The sequence below is a fragment of the Candoia aspera genome, chromosome 6 (assembly GCF_035149785.1).
Source record: "Candoia aspera isolate rCanAsp1 chromosome 6, rCanAsp1.hap2, whole genome shotgun sequence".
In the NCBI taxonomy this organism is placed as follows: Eukaryota; Metazoa; Chordata; class Lepidosauria; order Squamata; family Boidae; genus Candoia; species Candoia aspera.
In genome coordinates, this window is record NC_086158.1 from 79,730,495 (window position 1) to 79,754,219 (window position 23,725).

The window sequence follows — 23,725 nt, forward strand, 5'->3', positions numbered from 1 at the left end:
ATAGAGAATCTCCCAGGAACGCGAGAAGTTTGCAGATGAAGACAGCATCTTTTATGCACTTGGAGAGTGTGGCTTGATTTCCTTTTCTGACTATATCTTTCTCACTACAGTCCTGTCGAGTAAGTACATGTTTTTATTCCATACTGTTTCCATTTTAATTTTTTTCTAAGTGAAACAACATTTGACTGCATACTTTGCTTGCTTTCTTCATTATCTCAAAAAACCCTCCCAAACTTTAATACAGCATTGTATCACATAGTAAATAATACAGTGCCATATAATACAATATAAAAATATGCCCTGCGACTGGAGATTGAGCTGGATTGCTATTGTTGGTGGTGTTCCCTGATACTTGTTCCCACAGTCTATGTGCTACCACACAACATTGAGCTATGTTATGGTTAATAGCTGGCTGCTTATCCGGAAGTAAAGGGTGAGAGAAATTAATTTGTATGGCCTGGAAAGTTTATTGAATGTATATAGAATTCATATACGTACCCAATTGTTTTGATTATCCCTGAGCCCCAAATACAGAGGTGTTTCTCATAGGTGGTCTTAGTAAATCTGCCTGCTAGTAGGACAGATAAGAGGAGACTAAAATGAGCTAAAGAGAACAGTTAAGTGTCAAGATATTTAGCTGACTGCTGACTCTAATAATGTTAGGGGCTAGGATTATGTATTTGGATGTTCACTGTCCAGAACTCACTAGTTAAAAAACTTGATTGTGGCCTATGAATAGGAAAAGTTCCATGGAGAGGTCATACAGTAAGCCAGCAATTTATTCAACTAGGTCATCTTCCAGACTAAATAAAAGTGCTCAAGAATTATTAAAGGAACAAAACTCACTCTATAGACCAATGTTTTTCAACCTTGGCAACTTGAAAATGTGTGGGCTTCAAATCCCAGAATTCCCCGGCCAGCACTCTGGCTGGGAAATTCTGGGAGTTGAAGTCCACACATCTCCAAGTTGCCAAGGTTGAAAAACACTGGTATAGACATTAAGCTTTAGTAAGAAATTAAAGATTGCCAGTTAGGTATGAATCTCCACCTTGGATAGACCAGCCATCTGGTGGCATTAGGGACACATGTAAGAATCTGTACCTGCCCTCAGGAATTTCCTAGAGGGGAATAATTGGGCCATAGTCTTAACTGGACTCCACTTAAAAATTGATTTAGATAGTTTGATTGCAGCAGACACAAAACAACTCAATTAGGAGGGGAAATATTTTAAAATACATGCTGAATTTCTCTCCGCTGTCTGCACTGCATTTTCAGTTTGGGCTCTCTTTTTGCCTAATGCGAAACTACCCCCAGATAAAGTATTTGACTCACTCAATAAGTTGTCCTGGATGTTCCAGTTACTCAATCTGAGAATTTTGGCAAACATGAAAATAGTTTTTCTTATTGATCAACATATTGTGATACCACTTCTTAATTTTATAATTTTCAGTTTTGGTTTTAATGATAATTTAATTATTGATTTGTATTTTTTTAACATTTAAAAATGTTAGAATTCAACTAATTTCAGGGGGTTAGTTCAGACCTGCAGAACATGCAGTCCGCAGGCTGCATGGAACTCGCCAAGCAGCCTTCTGTGGCCTGCCAGTGTTTTTTAAAAAGTGATAAATTCTCCACCACTGCCCTATTTTATATTTTATATTTTCTGTTCCCCTCTATGAGATGAGTTGTGCAGGCCTGGGTTAGATACATTTTACAAATTAAATACATAAAAAGTAATTATCAGAGAACTGAGTGAGGGTCAGTGCTCTCATGAGGCAGATTGGTGTCTTTGAAAAAAAATTACTGCAATATTACATAAAGTAGCATTCATAAACTTTTTCCATCTATCTTAGGAAGGTACTATTAAGGTAAACATGGAAGACTAAAGGGGCCAATAAACAGCCCTGCTTAACCACTTCCTCGGTTGGGATCTGAGACATGAGCCATGTCCCAGTCATTAGGAATATGGACTGTTTTGTCAATAAAAATGAAAAGGGGACATCAAGATTGGATCCCACTACTCTGTGTTTGCTGTAATGAGTGCAGCTGAAACATGGTCATTTCCTGGGGCTTGCCTGTCTTCAGCTGACTTATCCAATCTCTGAGGCCGAAACTGGCAGCCACTTATGTAGAGGGCCAACATGAAAGTTAGGAGATTTCTAGATATATTGTAAAGCATTCAAAAATGACACCCACATAGGATGCACTTGCCCTTGGACAATCTGCTACAAAAGGGTTGACGCTATTGATTTAATAGGTTATACAAAGTGTTGCCAAGTGGCATTTAAGATTTTGCTCTTTCTTCAAATGGGCTTTATGATTTTTTTTTCTTTTTCCTTTCCAATAAATCTTGTATAGAGGTTATCAGTGGGTTGAACTTACAGGATTCATCAGTTGTGATAAAATCATTTTTGGCTTCTATGTGCTTTTGATTGAATAAGCTTTTAGAGCAGTATCTTTGGTAGGGCATCTCCCCCACCCCCCCACCTTGGTTTAGACAGTCCTGCGGCTTCCAAATGATTATGCCATAATAATCAAGAATGAGATTTCCTGAATCTTCAAAATAGAATTGAAATTACCTGGAGGCCATTAGAAATAATGTCCAAGTACTAGTTCTGTGGATATGCTCATTCCACTTGATCCCAATCAATCCAGTCATGATGAGCATGACTGTGTTTGTTTTCTTGCCTGACTTTATCCTCTCCTTATGAAAAAGTCTCAATTCTGTGTCTCTGCTTTGTATTTGTATTTCGGTTTACTTAATACCTGTTGTCTTTGCTAGGCATTTGTTTCCCCTTTTCTTAATGCTATTATTCCTTGTTCTCTGTCTATTGTTGTCCTGTTAGAAGTTGTGACCTTTTGTTCTTTCTGTCTGGCTTATGTCCTTGGTATTGTATTGTATTGTATTGTATTGTATTGTATTGTATTGTATTGTATTGTATTGTATTGTATTGTATTGTATTGTATTGTATTGTATTGTATTGTATTTTAATGTGCCATCAAGTCAATTTCGACTCCTAACGACGACATAGATTTTCTTCATGGATAGAAAATTTTATTTTATTTTATTGTTGTTTTGCTTTATTTTTATTTATTTTTTTACACTATGTCCCATCATTATGATCTGTGGTTACAATAAACTTATTTACTTACTTACTAGTTTGTCAGAGTTCATGTGAGACACAGTTGTAACACCTAGCTCTCCAGACTGTTATCCCCTGTTCTGGAATAGACGTACTTGGCAGAAGGCTCTGGGACTTCTAGTTTTAACTCTTCCTTGCAGATGCAACAGAAGATCTGCCTACTGAAGTATACAGCAATCTATGGTCCAGTGTTTACATTCCATGCTTTCTCCTCGCACCTTTCTGAGTTGACAGATACATGGCCATTCTCTTCAAGGTTATAGGAGCCACCTGGGATTTGCATAGTATGGGCTAACTTCTTAAAAAGCAGGAGGTGGCATCACAGGTATCTTTGTCATCTTGATAGTGAAAATTTGTCCAGGCAATCTGATGAATTTTGCATAAGGAGTCTTTTACCAGTGGTGGGTAAGAATTATAATGAATTATCCATCTGACAGTTTCAGCTAGCACCGTAGAATTGTCTATGGGCTCATTAGCAGTGTCTGGTGGTATTTTTCCTAAAGGATTTTCTACTGGTTGAGGCTGATGATCAAATAACTTTCTAAAGGCGCCACTGATTTATATCTCTCCGGTTTTTTTCCCTTTAAAAGCAACTGAGCACTGGGGGCTAATACTGAGGATGTGTCAGCAATTAAGTTGCAGCAGTCAACTTCTTGAGTGGAAGTTTCTGTTTATGGGTCCCAAGTTGTTTTCAGACATAAATTTGGCAGAAGAGGTATAGCTTCATCTCTGCCAGACGGTAAAAATTTAATTTAATTTAATACAGTATTCCAATTTCAAGGCTGCCTGACTCTGCAAAGACTCTGGGTGGCTTGCAATGAAGTAAAATTTTAAAAATAACAAAGAAAAGAAGAGACAGCTGACTGGAAGACCAACCCATAGCAGGAAAAACCAAAAAAACGCCTAAACCAAAAAACCAAATGGGCTCAAAATGTCAGTCCTTTATATATGGGAGAAGATCTTCAGCTGTTTGTTTGTCAGAACCAATAGAGGCAGAGAGAGGGCAACTGGAGTTGGGCAACCAATAAATTTATAATAATAATAATAATTTGTGATTTGATAATGCTCACGGTTGTTGTCAATGTGCATTCATTTCTTCATTCTTTAGATGGTTTCTTTGGGTGCCATTTGGGGTTGACGTGTATCAGAATTTAACAAGCTGTTTTCTTCTTTCTCTTAGAAACATTCCTGCTTTATTAATTTTGGATTTGGTTTCAGTTCTGTTCCTGTGGGAAGAGCAGCACTAGCTCTGTCTGTTGGGAGTACTCTCTTTTGCTTTCCTATCTGGCCCTAAGTCCTTTACTTGGGAAATTGCACAAATTCTGCATTTGGCCCCTGTGGAAGAGGAAAAAAAAAATGTTTGCACCATTAAACGCTCTATCTGGAAAGATTTGGAATCTCACAAAATTTGTATGGGAATTAAAATTCAGAGCACATGGAGGCGTCAGCTCCATATATGCTAAATATTATATTTACCAAGCCTATATCTTGCTACTCCTTCTCTTCTTGCTAATCTTTTTAACTCTGTATTCTGCCTTGGCCTCTTCACTAATCACAAGACACATCATGAAACTCTTTTAGGTACTGAAGAAACTGCCTCAGTATCTTGAACAAGATTCAAGTCAGGCCATGATCCATGTATGAACTTCGTATCTACAGTGACTATTGGAGATCACCATAGTTTCAGACAGAATCCTGCTGAATCTTACACTGAGATGTGGAGAACTGAATCTGGAGTGGTTGGGAGGCAGTGAGTTTGCTCTGTCATTGAACTGTGGCCTTTCCTGCCAGTGCACCAGTTTGCTACATAAGGACTAGTTTTCCAAGTTCGCTTCAGGAGGTGAGGCTTAGTTGAAGCCTTTTGTTCCTCCCTTCCCAGCTGCTGATCAAGCAAGTAGAATTTGTGGTACCCGAAGGTATTGGGAAGGTGAGTTCAGAAGACAACTTGGTCATTGCTGGTCATTTATATTCACCATAGAAAACAATTGGGCATATAGCTGAGAAAACTGACCGTCTTTTACAGACACACACAAACGTACACAGAGGGAGTAATTATCTGTGTGCAGAAGTTTTTTGCTTTGAAAATAACCGAGTTAGCCAGGTGAATAGTCTGCTGGCAAGGAAAACAAACAATACTATAAATACAAAATGTTCTTTCCCACTTTCTGCTGTGCTTGGCGCACATATATTATTAGCTCTCATTTTTAGAATAGCACTACTGAAAGAAGCTGAGGCATCAGAACAGCCATTCCCATATTACCTTTCCTTGTGACTAGAAGAATAGAAAGGAAAATGGTCAGTTGTCCAGCAAAATTCTTGCTGTGGAATTAAGAGTTTAAAGATATGGTGTGCAGCACACCAAGTTCCTTTATATCTTTATGAGAATGAGTTTATCTTTTCCATGCATTTTTAAAATACTTTTATGATGCTCCATAATGAATTCGGCAGCCTCAAGCCGTTCGATAGTTCCGCTGCCCTTTGCAGTTTTGTGATTATAAAATCTTAGTGATTGGCTGAGTTTCTGATATCATAGAATCTTCATAAACATCTGTCTGATTAGACGGGATGTGTCACCTAATACAAAAGTTCCTGCACCTGAGATAAGGATGCAATCAGAATGAAACCCTCTTTGAGTTAGGTTGTAAACATCCTGATACATGCCATTTAAATGGCAAAATGTGTGGGGCAATGGAGTGTGAGGAAAGTGGAAGAAAGAGATGCTAGAAGGATTATAGATGTTAATTGTTATAGATGTTAATTGTTGTTATTATAGTCCTGATTTTATTGATTTTATTGTAAACCTCCCAGAGTCCCCCTTTTTGGGGAGATGGGTGGTAGCAAAATTTGAATAATAAATAATAATTAGTCTTTTTATACTTTAGCAAATGATTAAGTACTCTGTGCAGTAGCCTATAGAATGGGTAATCCAGATTTTCTATTAGCATGCAGGATTGAAACACGGCTAGGACACAATGGAATATTTGAGTTCCTTCTTGCATTAACATCTTCAGTACTTATTGGACTGAAATGTGAAATAGCCAGAAACATGAAGTAGGATAGGCTCTACCTATGAAAAATGTTGTTAATACTGTACATACTTATTAAAATGTGTTGGGTGTAAGCTCTCCTCCTTAGTCATCTTCTATATTGGTAAGAGTTTGTGGGCAATGATTTGCAGACAAGGATTGGAACTTGAAGATTATTATTATTTTTATCCCTGTCATGTCCTTCTTGCAGATAGCTCCTATCTGTTTTCTTGATTATTTTTTATTGTTCTGTGTTGCTATTTTATATCTGTTTGCTGTGTTGGTGCTAAATTATCCAATTATTCCAGGTGTAGATGTTTGGCTTTTGAGAGAGGCACACAAAGCTTTCAGCATGCCCACATGCTACCTTAACCCTGGACTTGGTATGAAGTCTGAATCCATACGTCCTCTTTATTCTTTGATTCTTATTCTTCTGTTCTGAGTTGTGATAACCTATTTGTTTTCTGCCTCCCATAAAGTAATCTGTTGCTGCTTTCAATGAACTTAACCATGAAGGACAAGAATAGAATGAAATTACCTTTATTAGAAAATTGAATACTAATGAGCTATTTGTATATAATCATAATTGCAACTATTAATTTTGTTACATAAACAAATACAGCTGAAGGAGCGCACACTTTAAGAGTGCAATCATATCGAGAATAAGGAAGATGAACTTGATGGAGATATGCAGGAACGGTTGCTTAGGCAAAAGGGGCTGAAGTGTTTTTTTAAGTTCAAAATAGCTAGATAACATTTGGAAGCAGTTCAGACAGACACTCCCCAGTTCACTGAACTATAAGAAGGAAGACCAGGTACAGCACAATCAGACTTGCAAGATTCTGTTATAAAAGCCAGTCTCAATAAAAGTAACTTTAGCCCTTTTCTGGAGTTGATTTCCTGGTCTGATTCACCTAGTGGTGATGACAGATGGATACTTACTTGGGTATAAGAACTTAGTGGTTGTTCCTCCTGAGTAGATTGTCCTGTGAGGAATTTCTATTCTACTTGCCTAATGGAATCTTCTATGGTGACAGAACATTTGTGACCATAAGTAGTGGAAAACTTCCACTGTAAGCAACATGGAAATTGCAGCCTATTATAGTTATATTTAAATTCAAGTTTAACCAGTTGAGATCTGTACCTGTAGCTAACCTGAAGCACAGAAAATTAAATGTCCCCAAATAGATATTCAGTGTAATCTTCAACTCTCCTTTGTCCTTCAGAATATCATCCCATCTCCTTCCACTGTCTACCCCCCACCCATGATTTACAGTATATTTTTAAAAATCCCAATAGGTCTTCTCTAAATGAATATCCAGTGTAATCTCTAGAGGATGGTTTTAAAACATTTGTCTAGTCAGCCCAAGAAAATGGGGTCTAATTATTCTTTTGGTTATTACTGCAGTGTTTATCGGCTGGCTGGGGCTCAAATAAAATCATATCCCTTTTACAAGCAAGGAGCTGTTTGCATACTGCATAGAAAATGAAGTCTGCCACCATATTTTATTTATAAGTAATTTACTGCTCTCGAGCAGTCTGTTTTCCTAACCTTCTCTGTATGCTTAGAGAGAGAGAGAAAGATTCCCCAAAAGAGATGATACAACATTTTAAATTGTGTCAGTACCTCCAATCTTCTGTTAAAATGCCAGAGCAGAACAGCTTGGAGGACTCTGCTCTGGTCTTTATCTGTTCCCCATTTGAATTTTTATCAGCACAGTTTGAATTTCCATAGTGGGGAAGCCCAAGGTTAAGGGAAACGAGATGACATTCCTTTCCTTTTCCTTTTTGTCTCCTCAAAAATGAGTTGGAAGAAATAGCATTTGTGCAGCATCTTGGAAACATGGCACAGAAAAACAGGGTAAAAATCCTCTGTCTGTTTTTTAAAAAAATTATCCTTATTTTCTATTTTAAAAGTACTTATTAATCATATTTATTAAGAATCTCCTATTTATTTATTTTATTCATTGTTGTTGCTGGTTTTTTTCCTGCCACCTGGTAGCTCCCAAAGTAATAAGCAACCAATGTTGTGTAGTGGTTAGAGTGCTGGACTAGGAACAGGGAGACCCAGGTTCTACTCACTTAAGCACAGAAACGAGCTGTGTGACTTTGGGTCGCTCACATTCTCTGCACCCTAAACTAGGAAGTTGAAAAACTTCTATCAACCCACCCTGGACCAGCATGGTAGATAACCTTCAGTGAAGAGGCTTTCATCCTGCAGTAGAATAACAGCAATAATAACAATCTCATCCTAGGTCTGTCACAGAAATTCCCAAGGAAGAATGTCTGGAGTTGTGGTCCCTGTTTGGTAGTTTATTTTATCCTAGGAGTCTGGATAGATGACTATGGCTTAATAAAGGAGACAGCTGTGTGTAGTCCCAGAAGGTTCAAAATTCAGTTAAGAGGAAGGAGCAGACAAAGTAAACTTCAAGAATGTCAGAACAATAACACTATAGAACTACTGTAAATCACAGTTTCAGCTTTTCTTATGTGACCTTCTTCGTTCAACCCCAGTTATCTGAGGTTGTAAATTGCACTGAGAAAATTGCAGATTCTTAGTCCTATGTTACATAGATATGAAAGAAACCATACAACTATTGCTTGTAAGGACATATATGATCTATTAGCCCTAGCAGCCTTTTTTCCTTCTACCCACCATTGAACAAGTCCTTGTCATTTCCTCCTGTATCTTTGTTCAGTTATATATGTTCAATGGATATGTCTCTTAATCTGATTGCTGTATGATGCTGTATGACCATCAGCTGTAGTTCTGTGTGAGTTAAAGAATATAGTGCAACACTTTTTTTGAGGATGCACACTAACATATATTAGCTTGAATGGTAGTGAATTGGATTGTGTTTTTGTACACATGCAAAGCTAGACTTGTATAGTTTAATCTCTTTCCTGGGTAGAAGAAAAGGTAGAGTTTATAGGTGTGAGCCAAGATGAACTTCTTTGCTATTAATTCAGAGTCAGTCCCATCAGAGCCAATCCAACCCTTAAGTTATTTATACTGGGGGAGAACTATGCTATGGGGATTTGAGTGGGAGAAGAAGAATAAAGTCTTAACTCCTACTGGATTGATTATGTGCCATCAAATAGTTTTTGACTCCTAGCGATCACATAGATAGATTTTCTTCATGATGATCTATCCCTAACCTGTTCTTTCAAGTCTCCCATCAGTGCACTCATTGCCACTGTAACTGAGTCCATCCCCCTTGCTGCTGGTCACCCTATTCTCTTTCCTTCCACCTTTCCCAGCATCAGAGCCTTCTCCAGAGAGCTGGGTCTGCACATAATGTGTCCAAAGAAGGATAATTTGAGCCTGGTCATTTGTGCCTCGAGTGAAAACTGGGTTGATACTCCTACTTACCCAGACTTATCTATTACCCTATTTACAGAGCTCTTGTCATGAGTACTGATGGTGAGCAGGAGGGGGCCACTATCCAGGGGCAAAAATGCATGCATAGTTTAGAGAGTTTGAGCTGTCATTCAAAGAGACACAGAGCAGACCCGCCTTGACTTCTGGGGGTTTATCTGTATGGGTTTTCTCATGCTTCTACAGTTTGGTAGGATTTTCTGTCTACTGTAGCAGTAATAAAGCACTAGAGATTCCTTCCTCGTCTCGGCGTGGTTCCTGCTTAGCCAGGACACTCTCTGCCTGCTTAAAATCTCATATAAATGAGATTATATTCATTGGCCTTCCTACCTGATTTAGTTTTAGTTGGGGCAAAAAAACCCATTCTGTGAGCATCTTTTTGTGTATGTCAGTCATTGGCACATTACCCTATGCCACAAATTAGAATGTCTTTCTTACAGGAGTAATAGCTTTGGCTGAATTGAAAACTCTCTTTTCCTCCATAGCTTCAAAAATTAGCCACAGGGAGATTTCAGTAACATCTGTCACCCACTGTTTAGTATTTATTGGCAATATGTTTCATACTACAGAAGCAGAATAGTTTGCCAAATCACTGGCTGGGATAGTTGGGAGATTTGGGACTGAAAATAATAGTGGGTCAGGAGCAATCATGTTGTGTGGAATTTGGCTGAGGCAGAATGTTACCTTCATAATGCCATCCTGAGAGATTTGCAAAACTAATCTGGAATAGCAGTTTCTTCTACAGCAGTACAAATCCTCCTACTTTCATCGTCTTTAGCCATATTCAACAATGATGAGCCTTATCAGATGAGGATGTTGGAGGTTATGGTCCCATATTTCTGAAGGTTGCCAAGTTAGGGCGAACTATTGTACAGCATTCAATCGTGTGTTTACTGCAGAAATCGTCCTTCAGTTTTCAGATTTTTTTCCCCAGTCCTGTGTTGGTCAGCCAGTAGTGTAATGCTGAAAAAGAAGGCCCGTACATTCATCTATACATTATCTCTTTTCTGTCTTTTGCAGTTTGAAGGTATAAGATTATATTCTTAATTGGTGTCCCTTTGAATACTCAAATAATTTCATGTCTCCTTATTTTTTTTAAAAACTATGCAAAATGATAAGCAACGAGTTGATCAAACTCAGGATGGCCAAAATATTCTCCAAGCCACGGCAGCCCATAGTTAAACGTAGCTATGGAGAAGTATCATGGACAGCAGGACTACAGTCTGCTGAATTTAACCAGAATATATCCAGGGTATTAGAGGCATAATTGTCTTGTACACTCCTGGAGAAGAGTATCCTGTGAAATTTAGGGCAGTTCCAGATGACCAGTTTTCCATCACTCAAGTCTTCATTTCATTTTTGAAATAGGACTCGGCTTGAACAGGCTCTTCTCATTATTAAAGTTACCAAAATGCTAGGGGGTACCTCTGTACTGCAAGTCTGAAGTGTTTCATGAAAACTGGACATCAGTCAGAATATGTCCTTCCTGACAAATAAGTGAGCAAAGGCATCTTAGTCAATTTGGGCTCAGCTGTTGGCCAGTAACTAAGTTACTAAGTCCCACCTCCTCAATTTTATACTGGGGAGGAGAGGGTGAAGAGCCCTTTTTCTCCCTCCCACCCACTCACCCCTTTGTCAAACCGTAACAACCTCAAGTTTCTTATCTGATTGCTGTGGTGTCATAATCTCTAGAATGCTTTTCCCCTCATACTGTGACTCCTTTACTAAGTCCATTGCCCTGTCGTCTCGGCTAGAAGAAAAATGGCTGCTCAAACCTCTCAGGTAAAGTCAGCTTGGAGGATTTCTGCTGCTTCTGCTGCAATTATCATGGCTTGCAAACGGGAGTTTCCGTAGCGCCAAGTCTCTCAAGTGCAGCAGAATGAAGCCAGGATCAAGCACATTGGAAATGGTTGACAATAGTTATCGACAGATTGGAGCATGGCACTTATGGAAATAGCTTGGTTGCAACATCTGGAAATGCACTCGCTATTCTTGTTTGCCAGTGTAGTTTAAATTATAATATGGAGTTAAGGATGCCTACAAAATGTTTATCAAATTCACATTTTTAAAATTAGTAGAGTGTTGGATGATTTTTTTCGTATTGGGGGTAATATGTTGTTGAAATGCTCCTACTTCAGTTCTACTTAGGTTATATCCTAAACATACTATTGAATCGTTCTTGAAAGTGATGGAATATATTTCTAAGTACATATGCATAGAATCTTATCCATCATTATCCTCTACTTTCAGTTTTAGTAAAAATTGAATAAAATCTAGAATCTGTATGCACATTACTCTATTTTTATTATGATTTGAATATAATTAGATAGAGAACCAGTTTGGCGTAGTGGTTAAGGCTTTAGGTTAGAAACTGGGAGACCGTGAGTTCTAGTCCCGCCTTGGGCATGAAGCCAGCTGGGTGACCTTAGGCCTCTCATTCTCTCTCAGCCCTAGGAAGGTGGCAATGGCAAACCACTTCTGAAAAACCTTGCCAAGAAAACTCCAGGGACTTATCTAGGCAGTCTCCAAGAATTGGACACGATTGAACGGATTAAAAAAAATTATTGTAAACTGTCCTGGATATGAAATTGAATATATTATACACACACACAAATAAAATTAAATATATAAAAATAAAATTGAACTAGTTTGTAGATTTCTAATGTACTCTCCTACTTAGCCTGGTGCAGGCTAAGAGATTATGAGATTTGCCATTTCATTCATAAAATAATAATCTTCACAATTATCTTTTGCATGGTAATAATCAGAAGACATTTAAAACCCCTGTTAAGGTGTGGCCAATTACCAGTCAAAATATCTAAGATACCTGACACCCTTCAGATGCATGAAAATACAACCTCCATTTTTCCAGGCAGTATGATACCAAGTTGGGGAAGACTGTACTAAATCAGAAGTAGCAACTAGGAAGCCAAAGGGCTGCAGAAACTATTTTTAAGATAAATTTTTAACTCTGAAAAGCGGACGAATGCCATCAGGGATGTCATATTATCATTGGAGTAGTCAGGAACAATATTTCTGCCCTTTTGGGAGGCTGGGGTGTGGTGCAAAGAAACAAAATGGGCTCTTTCAGTTTTGTAGATGTTACTCCTTAAATCTCCCCCCACCTCTGGCCCAGAGTTTAAGGCCTTAACCTCTGTGCCTCCACATAATCATTTCAGTTTTTCTCAGGGGAGGGTTAAGGCTGCAGTAATATTAAATAGCCACCTTTCCTCCTCCCCTCTTTTTGCTACTAACATGATTACGTTGAGTGATTATCATACCTTTGACAGGCCATAAAAATTCTGGCTGTGAATTCTGGATATGTCAGGGTTGGGACACTTGCAATACACACTGTGGAATATTTCACTCTCTTCCATCCATTAAGCCTTCCACTAATGATCTCTTCTCTCCGTTGTTGCCTGATACTTCCCTTTTCTCCCATGTATTTCTCCTCCTCTGGAATCTTTCATGCTATGAAAGTAGATCTCCCAGAGCTCACTTGAGGAATTGCCTTCTTGATGCAGACTAAGGATAAGGTAGGCACCCTGTCAATCCATTTCCCTTAAGATGTGGCAACCACACTTCTCAATAGAATTTGCATATTACTTAGGAATCATGGCATTTCATCCCATTAACTTCAAATCAGGAGAAAAATGTCTCCCTTCTCACTGCAAACACTGAGAGCAGTAAAGGATTTGCATTTCCCCCTTTGTTTTTCCTTGAAACATTCAAGAGATTCTTACTGTTCCACTCCCAAACAAATAAGTACTTGCACTGTATCACATGTGTCTTTGAAGTAGGCTTAAACTTGGTAGATTAAATTTGTAAATACTATGTTGGAAAAGATAGCATTTTACAGATATACACGATCTCATTTTTTCCCCCTCAGCTACGTGCCTGGGATATGTTCAGAGTACATATAAAGGTGCACTTAGTTATTGCAATAGGAAATACATGGCAGCTACCCAGGAATATTGGTAGTCAAGATTTCACTCAATGTTTGGCTACATAAATTTTTATATATTACCTTCTCGAGATACTTAGCAAGAGCACCTTCCATATTTATTCATTTAATCTTCATGTTATGGAAACAGGGATAAATCTTCATTGCAATGAATTCTCACTGAAAATTGAATGCAGTCCTTTGAGCATTAGCTAGCTCTGCTATAAAGGAATGCAGCAATATTGTTCAAGCAAGATACTTCATAGCTTATGGTTATAGAGTCATGACAAGAAAATCATCCTTGTGCCTCCTAGATATGTTTGTGTGTGACACAGTGTGTATGTATTTGCAAACACATATTTGTAGCTGCTTTAAATTAAACTGTCTTCACTGATTACTTATCCTGGATATCCTGCCCTTTCCTGTTTGTTGCACATTTAGAACACAATGCAGTTTTTCTCTTCTGTGGAAGGAGCACTGTTATCCCGTGAATAAATATTTTAATGGTGGAGACTCTAACATGAGACAGAGCTGAAATTTGTTACTTTTCAGAGTTTGTACAAGATGTCCTTCTGTATTCTGGGGTGCTTTTTTAACTCCCTTTGGGAAGCATAGTATACTTACCCCTAGTACCACATTAACTGTATTTGATTTAATCTGTTTTTTTTTCTTTTATTATGGAAACATTCATGTCTTTCTGCCTACAATGATCAGGATATTTACTTCCTCAGATTTTAATGGAGGTTTAGATCAGGGTTTTTACCAAGATGCTGTAAAATTGCCAGGAGCTAGTGGTTGAGCACCTCCTGATACCACCTCCATGTTTACACTACCTTCATGCCTTGCTCAGCTTTGCCTACACCAGATAGCCCCCATGTAATGCAAACGTTGCCACTAGCAGCCGCATCTCCCTAATGGTGCTAATTTACACAATCAGAGGGTGTCACCTGCACTTCTACACTGCACAGGGCCATCCAGCTTCTTTGTATTGTGATCAGATTACATTTTGAATCTCTCCAAAACGCAATGCTCATTGATTCCAGGCATGGCAGTTTGGCAGCTGCCCCCAACAGAATGGAAAGGGGCGGCTCTGAGCCTTCCAGAATGGTGGTGATTCCAAGAAGTGCTATGTGGGAGGAAACAGTAATGGATGGGAGGCCTGGGTCAGTCCGTAAGGTCCATCAGAGGCCTCATGATGGAGACATACCAAGTTCCTAACTTTACCTATATACAATGAGGAATGTAAAATCACAGCCTTGTTGATATGCTGCATACAAACCTGGAAAGGATATAAGGGGCTTTGGGCTTTAAAATAAACAGTAATGCATCTCTTTCTGGACACATCTACATCTCAAATGTATTTTAATTTAATTGCCCTAGAAGCCCTGAGAACAGCAGTTCTGTAAGAAAAATATATGGTGTGTGTTTGGCAGGGAAAATCCTTTGGGAATTCTCCGCACTACCTCAAGCTATATTTCCTAGGATACTCTAGGGAAGCTATGACAATTATCTAGTAATAGGATACTAGAAATGGAACTAGTATGAAATATTTTGGAGAAAACCATGTATCTCCCATACCTTGTTCATCTGTGCTTACTTCTCCTGCATATGAATGAATATTCTGCTGCATTTAGCATCTTCGAATTCTAACAGCATCTGAAAATGTGTTTTTTACCATAGGGAGATATATTTCCTGTTCCTTCCCAATAAGAAGAAAGAATTGCAAAAAACCTGTATTATGCAGGATAGTTATAGTTATTAACTGTATATATAATGTGTTAAATGGGAAGGAGAAAAAAAGAGAGAACGTAGTATGATTAATAGTATAATGAGGGATATCTAAGGAAAACATCTCAGTTCATTGAAATTCTTTTAGGGTTTAGGAGGCCTAATAATTCCAGTTCTCTAGCACAAGATGAGAATGTCAAAACACTTGCAAGGACTTCCACGATAAATAACATTGTCAATTTAATTCTTATTTCAGAGTAGTATAAATTTGCTCAAATCCCGCTTATTTTCAATGAATACTGGAAAGGGTTCTGAGGCTCAGGGGCTATGTCTCTAGGCACTTCTCATGGGTAGAGAATATGAAGAGCTTGCTGTAATGGAGGTGTTGAAGTCTAAAGGCAAATGTGCTCAACATTGTCCTCTTGGTATTGATGTGGGAAGTTGTGCTTTTGCCACTCTTTGCATGCTTGTAATCTTCATATCGGCAGTGAGCATCTTATGTTGTGGGGTGAGCCATTTCCCTTCTTGACCACATCAGCAATGATATAGTCTGGCAGCAGATGGGCATTGCACCAATTACAGAGAAAATGTGGGGAAAACGCCTACAGTGGTATGGCCACGTTCTACAAACAGCATGCCACACCATCGCCTGCACCACCTACCACTTTAACATCGATGGCAAACACCTGCACAGAAGACTGAAGCAAAGGTGGCAGGACATAATTAATGTGGACATGAAAATCATCCAGTTGGGCCTGGTTGCTGCATTTGATTGTGTGAAATGGCGTTCATTGATCCAAAAAGCAGACCCTGCATCTATGGGAAAACGCTAGGATGAACAAAAGATATAAAATATTAATGAGACATGGGGGACTGGATGTACAGTCACTTAAAATTGGAAATGAAAGAAAAAAGCTCAAAAGATGGACAGACTGTTTAGGGTGCTATTGCTCTTATTGTAAGCTGTACTTTGCCATTCTACTCTATTCCTGCAGGTGGATGATGTCTAATAATCTCCTCTAGTGAGAGGAGATGGGCGGTGACAAATTTGATAGATAGATAGGTAAATAAATACATAATTAGCTTGAGGGAATGGTGGGACATGTTGTGGATCCTCTCCTAGAAATTCTTGCTGTGCATCGTCAAATGTGTTGGATGCAAACCAGGCTTGCCACCTCCATGAAGTGGGTAGACAAAATAACACTTCACTCAAATGAAATTTCCATATTAAAACTCCTAGTGTAGATGTAAATAAACATTGGAACTAATGGCTGAGTTCACTTGACTCTAAACCAGAGATGCAGTGGGACCACAGTATATGAGAGGACTTGGTATGGAAATACAAGTAATAGCTTCTGTTCAAAATTAAGTAGCAAACAGAATATTACTAGGCACAAAGCTTCCTTCTGAGCTATTCCCTGGTAAAAAGAGCCATAATGTGGATATTATAGAGATATTTCTTTGGTACAGTAACAATTGCAGCAACTAGATTTTAGTTAATATTCTCTTGAGTGTTTAGAACAATAGAAAGACCTATTAATTATCCTAGTCCAAAGATGTCAGGATGAATAGGTTAGGGTGTGTGGTCCACCAATGGATTTTTAGAAGCTGGTGGGATAGTCTCTCCTGCATCTTCCTGTAGCTTTTTAGTTATCTAAGGCTGCAATATTTAATAAGAAGTAACTCCAGATACAAACAGTAGGATTTGATTTCAGATAAACAGTACTTAAAATGAAGTTGTCATTTGTCTGTTTTCCCACAAAGAATCTTATTACGATTACACTGCAAATGTGTAATTAAAACCTTTCATTGTCCCACCTTTTCCACCAAATTCTTCTCTGCACAAATTTATCAGAATGCTTCCCTTTCATCTATCTGACATTTAAATTCATGCTTAGATTTAGGACTTTTAGTTTAGCAGCATAAGATCCTCCATTTCTACTTAGGCTTCCTCTATCCTATTTCCTTGGAGAGGACAGAAATTGCATCAGATGTTTTGTACATGGATCCATAAATAAAGTTATGAAATGTAATAAGAACTTACTGGAGAAAAATAGGCCTCCTGAGCTTGTAATTCCAAGAGGGGTAGTATATTTTTGCAAGAAAGTTGCTAAAGAGGACTATTAAAACATACATATTAACAAAGCTGTAGAAACAAAAACAAGAAAAAAAAACCCCACTCCAAGAAATATACTCAGGAAAACAAGTACACTTTTTTAAAAAGTTAAGCGTTAATATCATTCTTAAATCATTTTTGCTGCTTTCTTATTACTTCATAATGTAATGTCTATAATATATTATTTTCCTTCTAGCTCCTCAGAGAAACTTTGAAATTGCTTTCAAGATGTTTGATCTAAATGGTGATGGAGAAGTGGATATGGAAGAGTTTGAACAGGCAAGTTTTTTCCCCCTTTTTTCCTGGAGCCATATCTTGTAAGAAGATGAATTTGTGCAATTCTCTGCTCTTGAGAGCACATACATAATCCATGAGGGCACGTCTGTGTGGTTCTGTCTCTATGTAAAGCAGTCTTTCTCAACTTGATGCCTTCCAAGTGTGTTGGGCTACTTCTGGCCATGCTGGCTGGCCATCCCATTTTTTTCTTTTTTTCCTGACTACCCTTAATTTTCTCTTTCTTCTCCATCTAATTGATATCACGTTGTTTGTGAGTTTGCTAAGTTGTCATTGGGTTGTCTTAGTATGGATTTTTTTTGAAGGTGTTGCCAATTTGGCCTTTCAAAAGGTGGACACAACTCCAAGCAGACCACTAATGTCCTCTTGTTTCTCAGTGCTGTGTTCTGGGGTTCAGTACTGTCAACACATATCTGTGTTTGCTGCTAGAGGGAATGATTTCTCAACTACCAATACAATATCCAGCAAAGAAAATGATCGCACAGATTTAGTATAATGACATATTCCTAAGAAAAATGCATATTGACTTTTCTAGTGTGAGTAAGCAGCTTACAAACTTTAAGGTTTTCATAAACTGCTTTTCTATTGCAAAATGACTTAACACTTCCAAATTCCAAAAATATGCTTAATAGTGAATGAGGGAGAGATCCCAGAGGTAAAGCTACAATGGAAGAGAAAGATGAAAGCTTTTGCAGAAAAATAGGCAGTTAAACTGTCTGCACGAGAAGAGAAAAAATACTACCAAAGGGAATACTGTAGGTTCAAAGAGGGAGAAATAAATGTGCTGTTTACCATTTGTCTCAATTACCACAAAGTTATATTGACATGAAACAATATCATATTTAATTATTATCTATACAGTTTTTTAGTCCAGTGGGCCTTTGTTTATTTTGAGAAACTAACCAGTTGGAAATATTTTAAGAAGCTGAATTAAGTATGTACAATTCAAGCTACATTAATTTAATCTCGTTTTATGCTTTTTTTTTTTAAGCTAAGAGGGAGCTCTGTGGAGGCCATCTGAAACCAATAAAGAAAGAGTTTTAAAAACAGTTAAAAGTAAAGATGCCCTCCAATTGGGCTTGACTCCTGGTGACTAAATGAGTGTAAACATGCCATCCTGCCACAAAATGAAGGGTCTGTGAGAATCATATGTAAGAACAAAGCAAAAAAGTTTTAATACATACTTGAACAGCAGTATGATATATCAGTAACTGATACTTGAACATCAGTAACATCAAAGTAAATCTCTTCGTTGTTCGTTGTAGCCTGTTTAAAACTGTACAAAGCAACTGAGGACCCTAACTATCATTGATTGCTATAACCAGTGTACAATTAACATTTTTCTGAGCCTTTATTTCTTTGGTGCTGTCGAGGTAAATAATCCAGATGTCTTATTCGAAACCCTGACTTTTGAAACTTTAAAAAAAACAAAACAGTTTTGAACCATGAAAATCTGCATTATATCATTTTACATTTGGATCATCCTAACCATAATACTATCTGTAGAATGATTAATATGTCTTGTTAAATGTGTTCAAATTCTGAAGTTCATCTTTGATAAATTTTGAATGAATTTTCCTACAGACTCAGGCAGCATTGCATATATCAGTTTATAGAGACCTAAGTGAATAGCATAATCCTCAGTGTGTGTATTTTGTTCATGCTTAGGATCTTAATTTTGCAGGTAGAGCTATTTTACCTAATGTTTGATGAGTTCTGCCATTACAGCCTCCAATATGTCTTAAGGCTGCAGCTGGCAGTCCATAAGTGAAGGAAGGTAATGGTTTCCCTTCCTTACTCGGCTCACAGTTTTATTATTTTTACCATTTACTGGATTTCCATCCTACATTTCCTCCATGAATTCAGACATAAGCACTTTTGCCTCAACATTTCCACAAAATCTCTGAGAACTGTGAGCCTCCAGGGCTAAAAGTGGACTAGCACCTGGGTCTCCCAAGCCCTACTCCAACACCTCGACAACTATATCACACAGGCTGTAAATCTAGGTTTGTTTTTTGATTGGCGATGACTACAAGTCAGGAGCCCTCTGACTTTAGCAGAAGGATAGCCTTTTATGCTGTGCCCTTCTGGATCAAGTGTGGAGTGCTTGGTTTTGCCCTTTGCCAATGCCAGCATTGGAAGAAGTCTCTTTCCAAGGTGCCTCCAGGATTGGAATTTCCCTTCTAATACTGGAATATGTCAGACTTCATAAGTTAATCATGTAGGAGGCTGAACTTCCCAAGATACTCAGACAACACAGCTAGAAACTACATTTTTATTATAACTCTGGAACCTTTGCCATTACCAACACTTGAGCTATTGAGTGGCCTTGAGATTCATACAGAATTTATACTATCTTCTACTTCAAACCCAGCCCACTCTTTTCCCATGGTTTTCCCTATATCACAAAGCTTTTGCCTTTCTTTTCTCATTCTCTGCGGTTGGTGATCATTGCATGTTTTTATTTTCCTACATTGAGAATCTCTTGCCACAAATGGAACCTTGACGGGAGGAGGAAAATGAGAAAAGTCTGAAACCCCTAGGCTGCTCCCTGCTACCATCAGTGGTGTTTGGGCAAAGGTTAATATTCCTTTTCAAATAAGGACAAGGGGAAACTCAGCAGTGCCTTTAAAAAGCATGTAGTATTTTAAAATGAGAATTGCTAAGTTTGTGTCTGAAAGCAGGCAACAGTATGCTTTTCTATGATCCCTTTTTCCTGTACCTGCTATATCAGTCCTCCCATTGATGTGGTTGAGCTGTATTACCTATCAAAATAACACTAAGGGTGTGCCATCTCTCCCAATTTTGTAGGAGATTTTTTGTACCTGAAAATTAACTCCATGGCAGTGGAATGCTAAAAACTGGCAGACCCCTGACCAATTTGGAAAGTAATATTTTTCCTGGGATGAAAAAAACTGCAGTTATTGTATCAGTGGAGAAGTGTCTATGTTAGGGCAATAACCTTTCATTTCTCCGGTGTCTAAGTTGTATCAGAATATCACATAATAAAAGGAAACCTCATAAACTCAATCCCCTATTGGATGATCAATAACCTGTCCAGGAACAATGCCAGGATTTGAAATCTTGTTCCTGCTAAGGATTTATGCTGAACATTCCTTTGTTTTATTGAGTTATTAAATGCATTTCTTAGTTGTCTTTCAGGATTTCAGTCTTTTGAAGGCAGCTTACAAAATAAAACATACAATTCAATGTCAAAACCATAAATCAACTTTAAATAATTTTACAAATTAAGCAGTTAAATAAAATATTTAAGCAGCAGTATATATGTTTTTCAGGTATACTTGTCCTCTCTGTTTATAGATTGTCAATACTAGATTACTTCCTCATGTTTTTAATTTGAATCTGTATTTAAATTAACATGCACAATTGAAAAGCAGCTGGGATTTTTTCCTGCATTTCTAATTCTGTTTAGTGACTCAGTGATCAAGCTGCTATTATCAGGGTTAGAATTAGAGTTGCCAGATTATGACTCTGAACTTTTGGTTGTGTAATAATAAAGGTGGGATAAAAAAAAAATAACCTCATTCTTCATTTCTTCTGTTGTCTCGCTGAAATCAATAATCTAGGGCAGCCTTTCTCAAACTTTTGACCCTGGAGGAACCCTTGAAATATTTTTCAAGCCTCAGAGAACCCCTGCACATTCAGGCTCAAATATAGGCCAGAAGTTACAAAAGTATTATATTTGTTTCATGTGTGGGCTTGTGAATATGCATTAACAGTGTTCTTATACTAAAAATAAAGAATGAAACTTACCTCTTTAATGTGAAGTTGCCTGAATTTGAAATAATTTTTTAAATAAATTGTGATCTCTCAGGGAATCCCTAGTGACCTCTTGCAGAACCTTAGGGTTCCATGGAACCCTGGTTGAGAAACCCTGATCTAGGCGCAAGGCTATTTTTGGAATATCTCCAGAAATTGTCAAATACAGCAAAGGTTGTTTATTTCTCTGTGGGCAATATGGTAAAAATTGTAATACTCTCTCTACTCTTTTAATTCAGGGTTTTTTTGGCATTATCTTTCTCCATTGTAGCTTTTATAGTCTTGATTAATGATTGATTATGTACCATCAAGTTCATAATGATTCTTAGTGACCACCCAGATAGATTTTCTCCATGATAATCTGTCCCCAGCCTGTCCTTTCAGGTCTTCCAAGAGTGCACCCATCACTGCTGCAATTGAGTCCATCCACCTTGCTAGTCATCCTCTTTTTCTCTTTCCTTCTACCTTTTCTAGCATTATAGAGTTCTCCAGAGAGCTAGGTCTTTGCATCATGTGTGCAAAATATGATAGTTTGAGCCTGGTAATTTGTACCTTGAGCAAGAACTCTGGATTGATTTGTTCTATGATCCATTTGTTTGTTTCCTTGGCTATTGTCAAGAGTCTTCAACACCAAAGTTCAAAAACATCAATACTCTTTCTGTCCTGCTTCTTTCAGCCTCCAGCTTTTATTTCCATAGAGTGTCACAGGGAAAACTATTGCATGATTCTGATTTTTAGATAGAAAACACATCCCAGCATCTGAATATCTTTTCCAAGGCTTTGATTGCTACTCTACCAAGTGCTGGTCTATGACAGCTGGTTCCTTTTCTGTTGACAGTTGGTTCTGAAAGGCACAGGCTAACCAACACTTCAGTATCTTCTTTGCCCATTTGAAGGCAATTTGCTACACCTGTTGTCATTAGTATGATCTTCTTTATATTTAAACTTAGTGCCATTTTTTTCACTGTGCTCCTTGAGCTTTATTGCTAGCGTTTGCAGATCATTTGTATTTTCAGCTATCAGAGAGGCATCATCAGCAAAGTTATTGTTTCTTCCTCCAATTTTAAAACCACACTCATTGTTTTCCAATCCAGCTTCCCTCCATATATATTCAACAGATATTGTGAGGACAATGAGAGGTTCTGGGATTCCCATTTTACTGAACACATTCCACAGTTTGGCATGGTTGACAGAATCAAAGGTGAATAAATGAAGAACATGCTGGCTGGGGGGAGGCATTCTTGCACTTTCTCAATTAGCCAGTGTATCAGCAATAATACCTGCTGTTCCTCAGCCTTTTCTAAAACCAGCTTGAACATCTGGCACCGTTCTTACCATTACTACTCTAATCTGTGTTGGATGATCCTAAGCATTACTTTGCTAGCCTGTGAAATTAAAGACATTGCATGATAGTTTGCACACTCTGGTTTTCTTGGTAAAATACCGAAGTAGCTTACAACTGCTTTCTCCCACATGGTATGAAATGATGTTTTTCTGTTATCACTGAAGCAATCATCTGCCTCCAGCATCTTCCTATATTGCTGCTGCAATATACAGTATAGGTACCTTTTACTTTAGCTGGGCAACTGGAATGATCTTCATGACTTGGGTGACCCTGCTGGGAATATATACTCTTGGCATACACTCTGACATTCTACGCACATTCCTCCCAGGAACACTTCCCTCCTTGCCACAATGAGGCAGCACAGCAGGATTTGTGGGGGGCTACAGCCCAAGTGTTCTATATTCCTTGAACTGGCAATGAATCTAATGCACATCTGCTTTGGGAAGTATTAACTACTGTAGTGCTCTGGGCCAGTAGGACATGCTATAATATTACTGTTTTACAAGACTGCTTGTTTTTTTTTAAAGCAAATTGCAGACATCTCTTTCCCTTTTTTTTTTAAACCTGACAAGGTTGCATAGCTAGCAATGTTGAGCTTTGAGATTTTTTTTCCTTTTTATCATTTTTTGACTCTGAATAGACCCACATCCATAAGACAAAGGTATTGAGAGTTCTTACATCTGGGGAATGGGATTCCCAATTGGGAGGTCCAGGCCTGAAGCAGCTGTCTCTGATGCCTCCATGTTTTAATAAAGGAGCTGTAAAAGATTTGCCCATTCTTTCCCTCATTAGCCAAACAATATTTTCAGATTTTATGAAATGGAGATACTGAACATTTCTGAAATGCTCATAGAACACAATAGGCAGATTTGTTTCCAGTGGCCTTGCCCCTAATATACCCATGTGTGTTCCATCTCCCTTCCTTCCACAGTCGAACCCTATGGAGTGGCAAGCTTTATAGCAGAGTTCCT

General features: G+C 38.1%; 1 protein-coding gene across 1 annotated transcript in view; it reads left to right on the forward strand.

The window, feature by feature from the left end:
• MICU1 (mitochondrial calcium uptake 1) overlaps nucleotides 1-23,725 on the forward strand; it is a 113,140-nt gene that overhangs the window by 48,972 nt on the left and 40,443 nt on the right. The window contains exons 5-6 of the mRNA XM_063307499.1: nucleotides 5-119; nucleotides 17,532-17,614. Of these exons, the coding sequence (XP_063163569.1) occupies nucleotides 5-119; nucleotides 17,532-17,614 (198 nt within the window). The remainder of the gene's footprint in view (nucleotides 1-4; nucleotides 120-17,531; nucleotides 17,615-23,725) is intronic.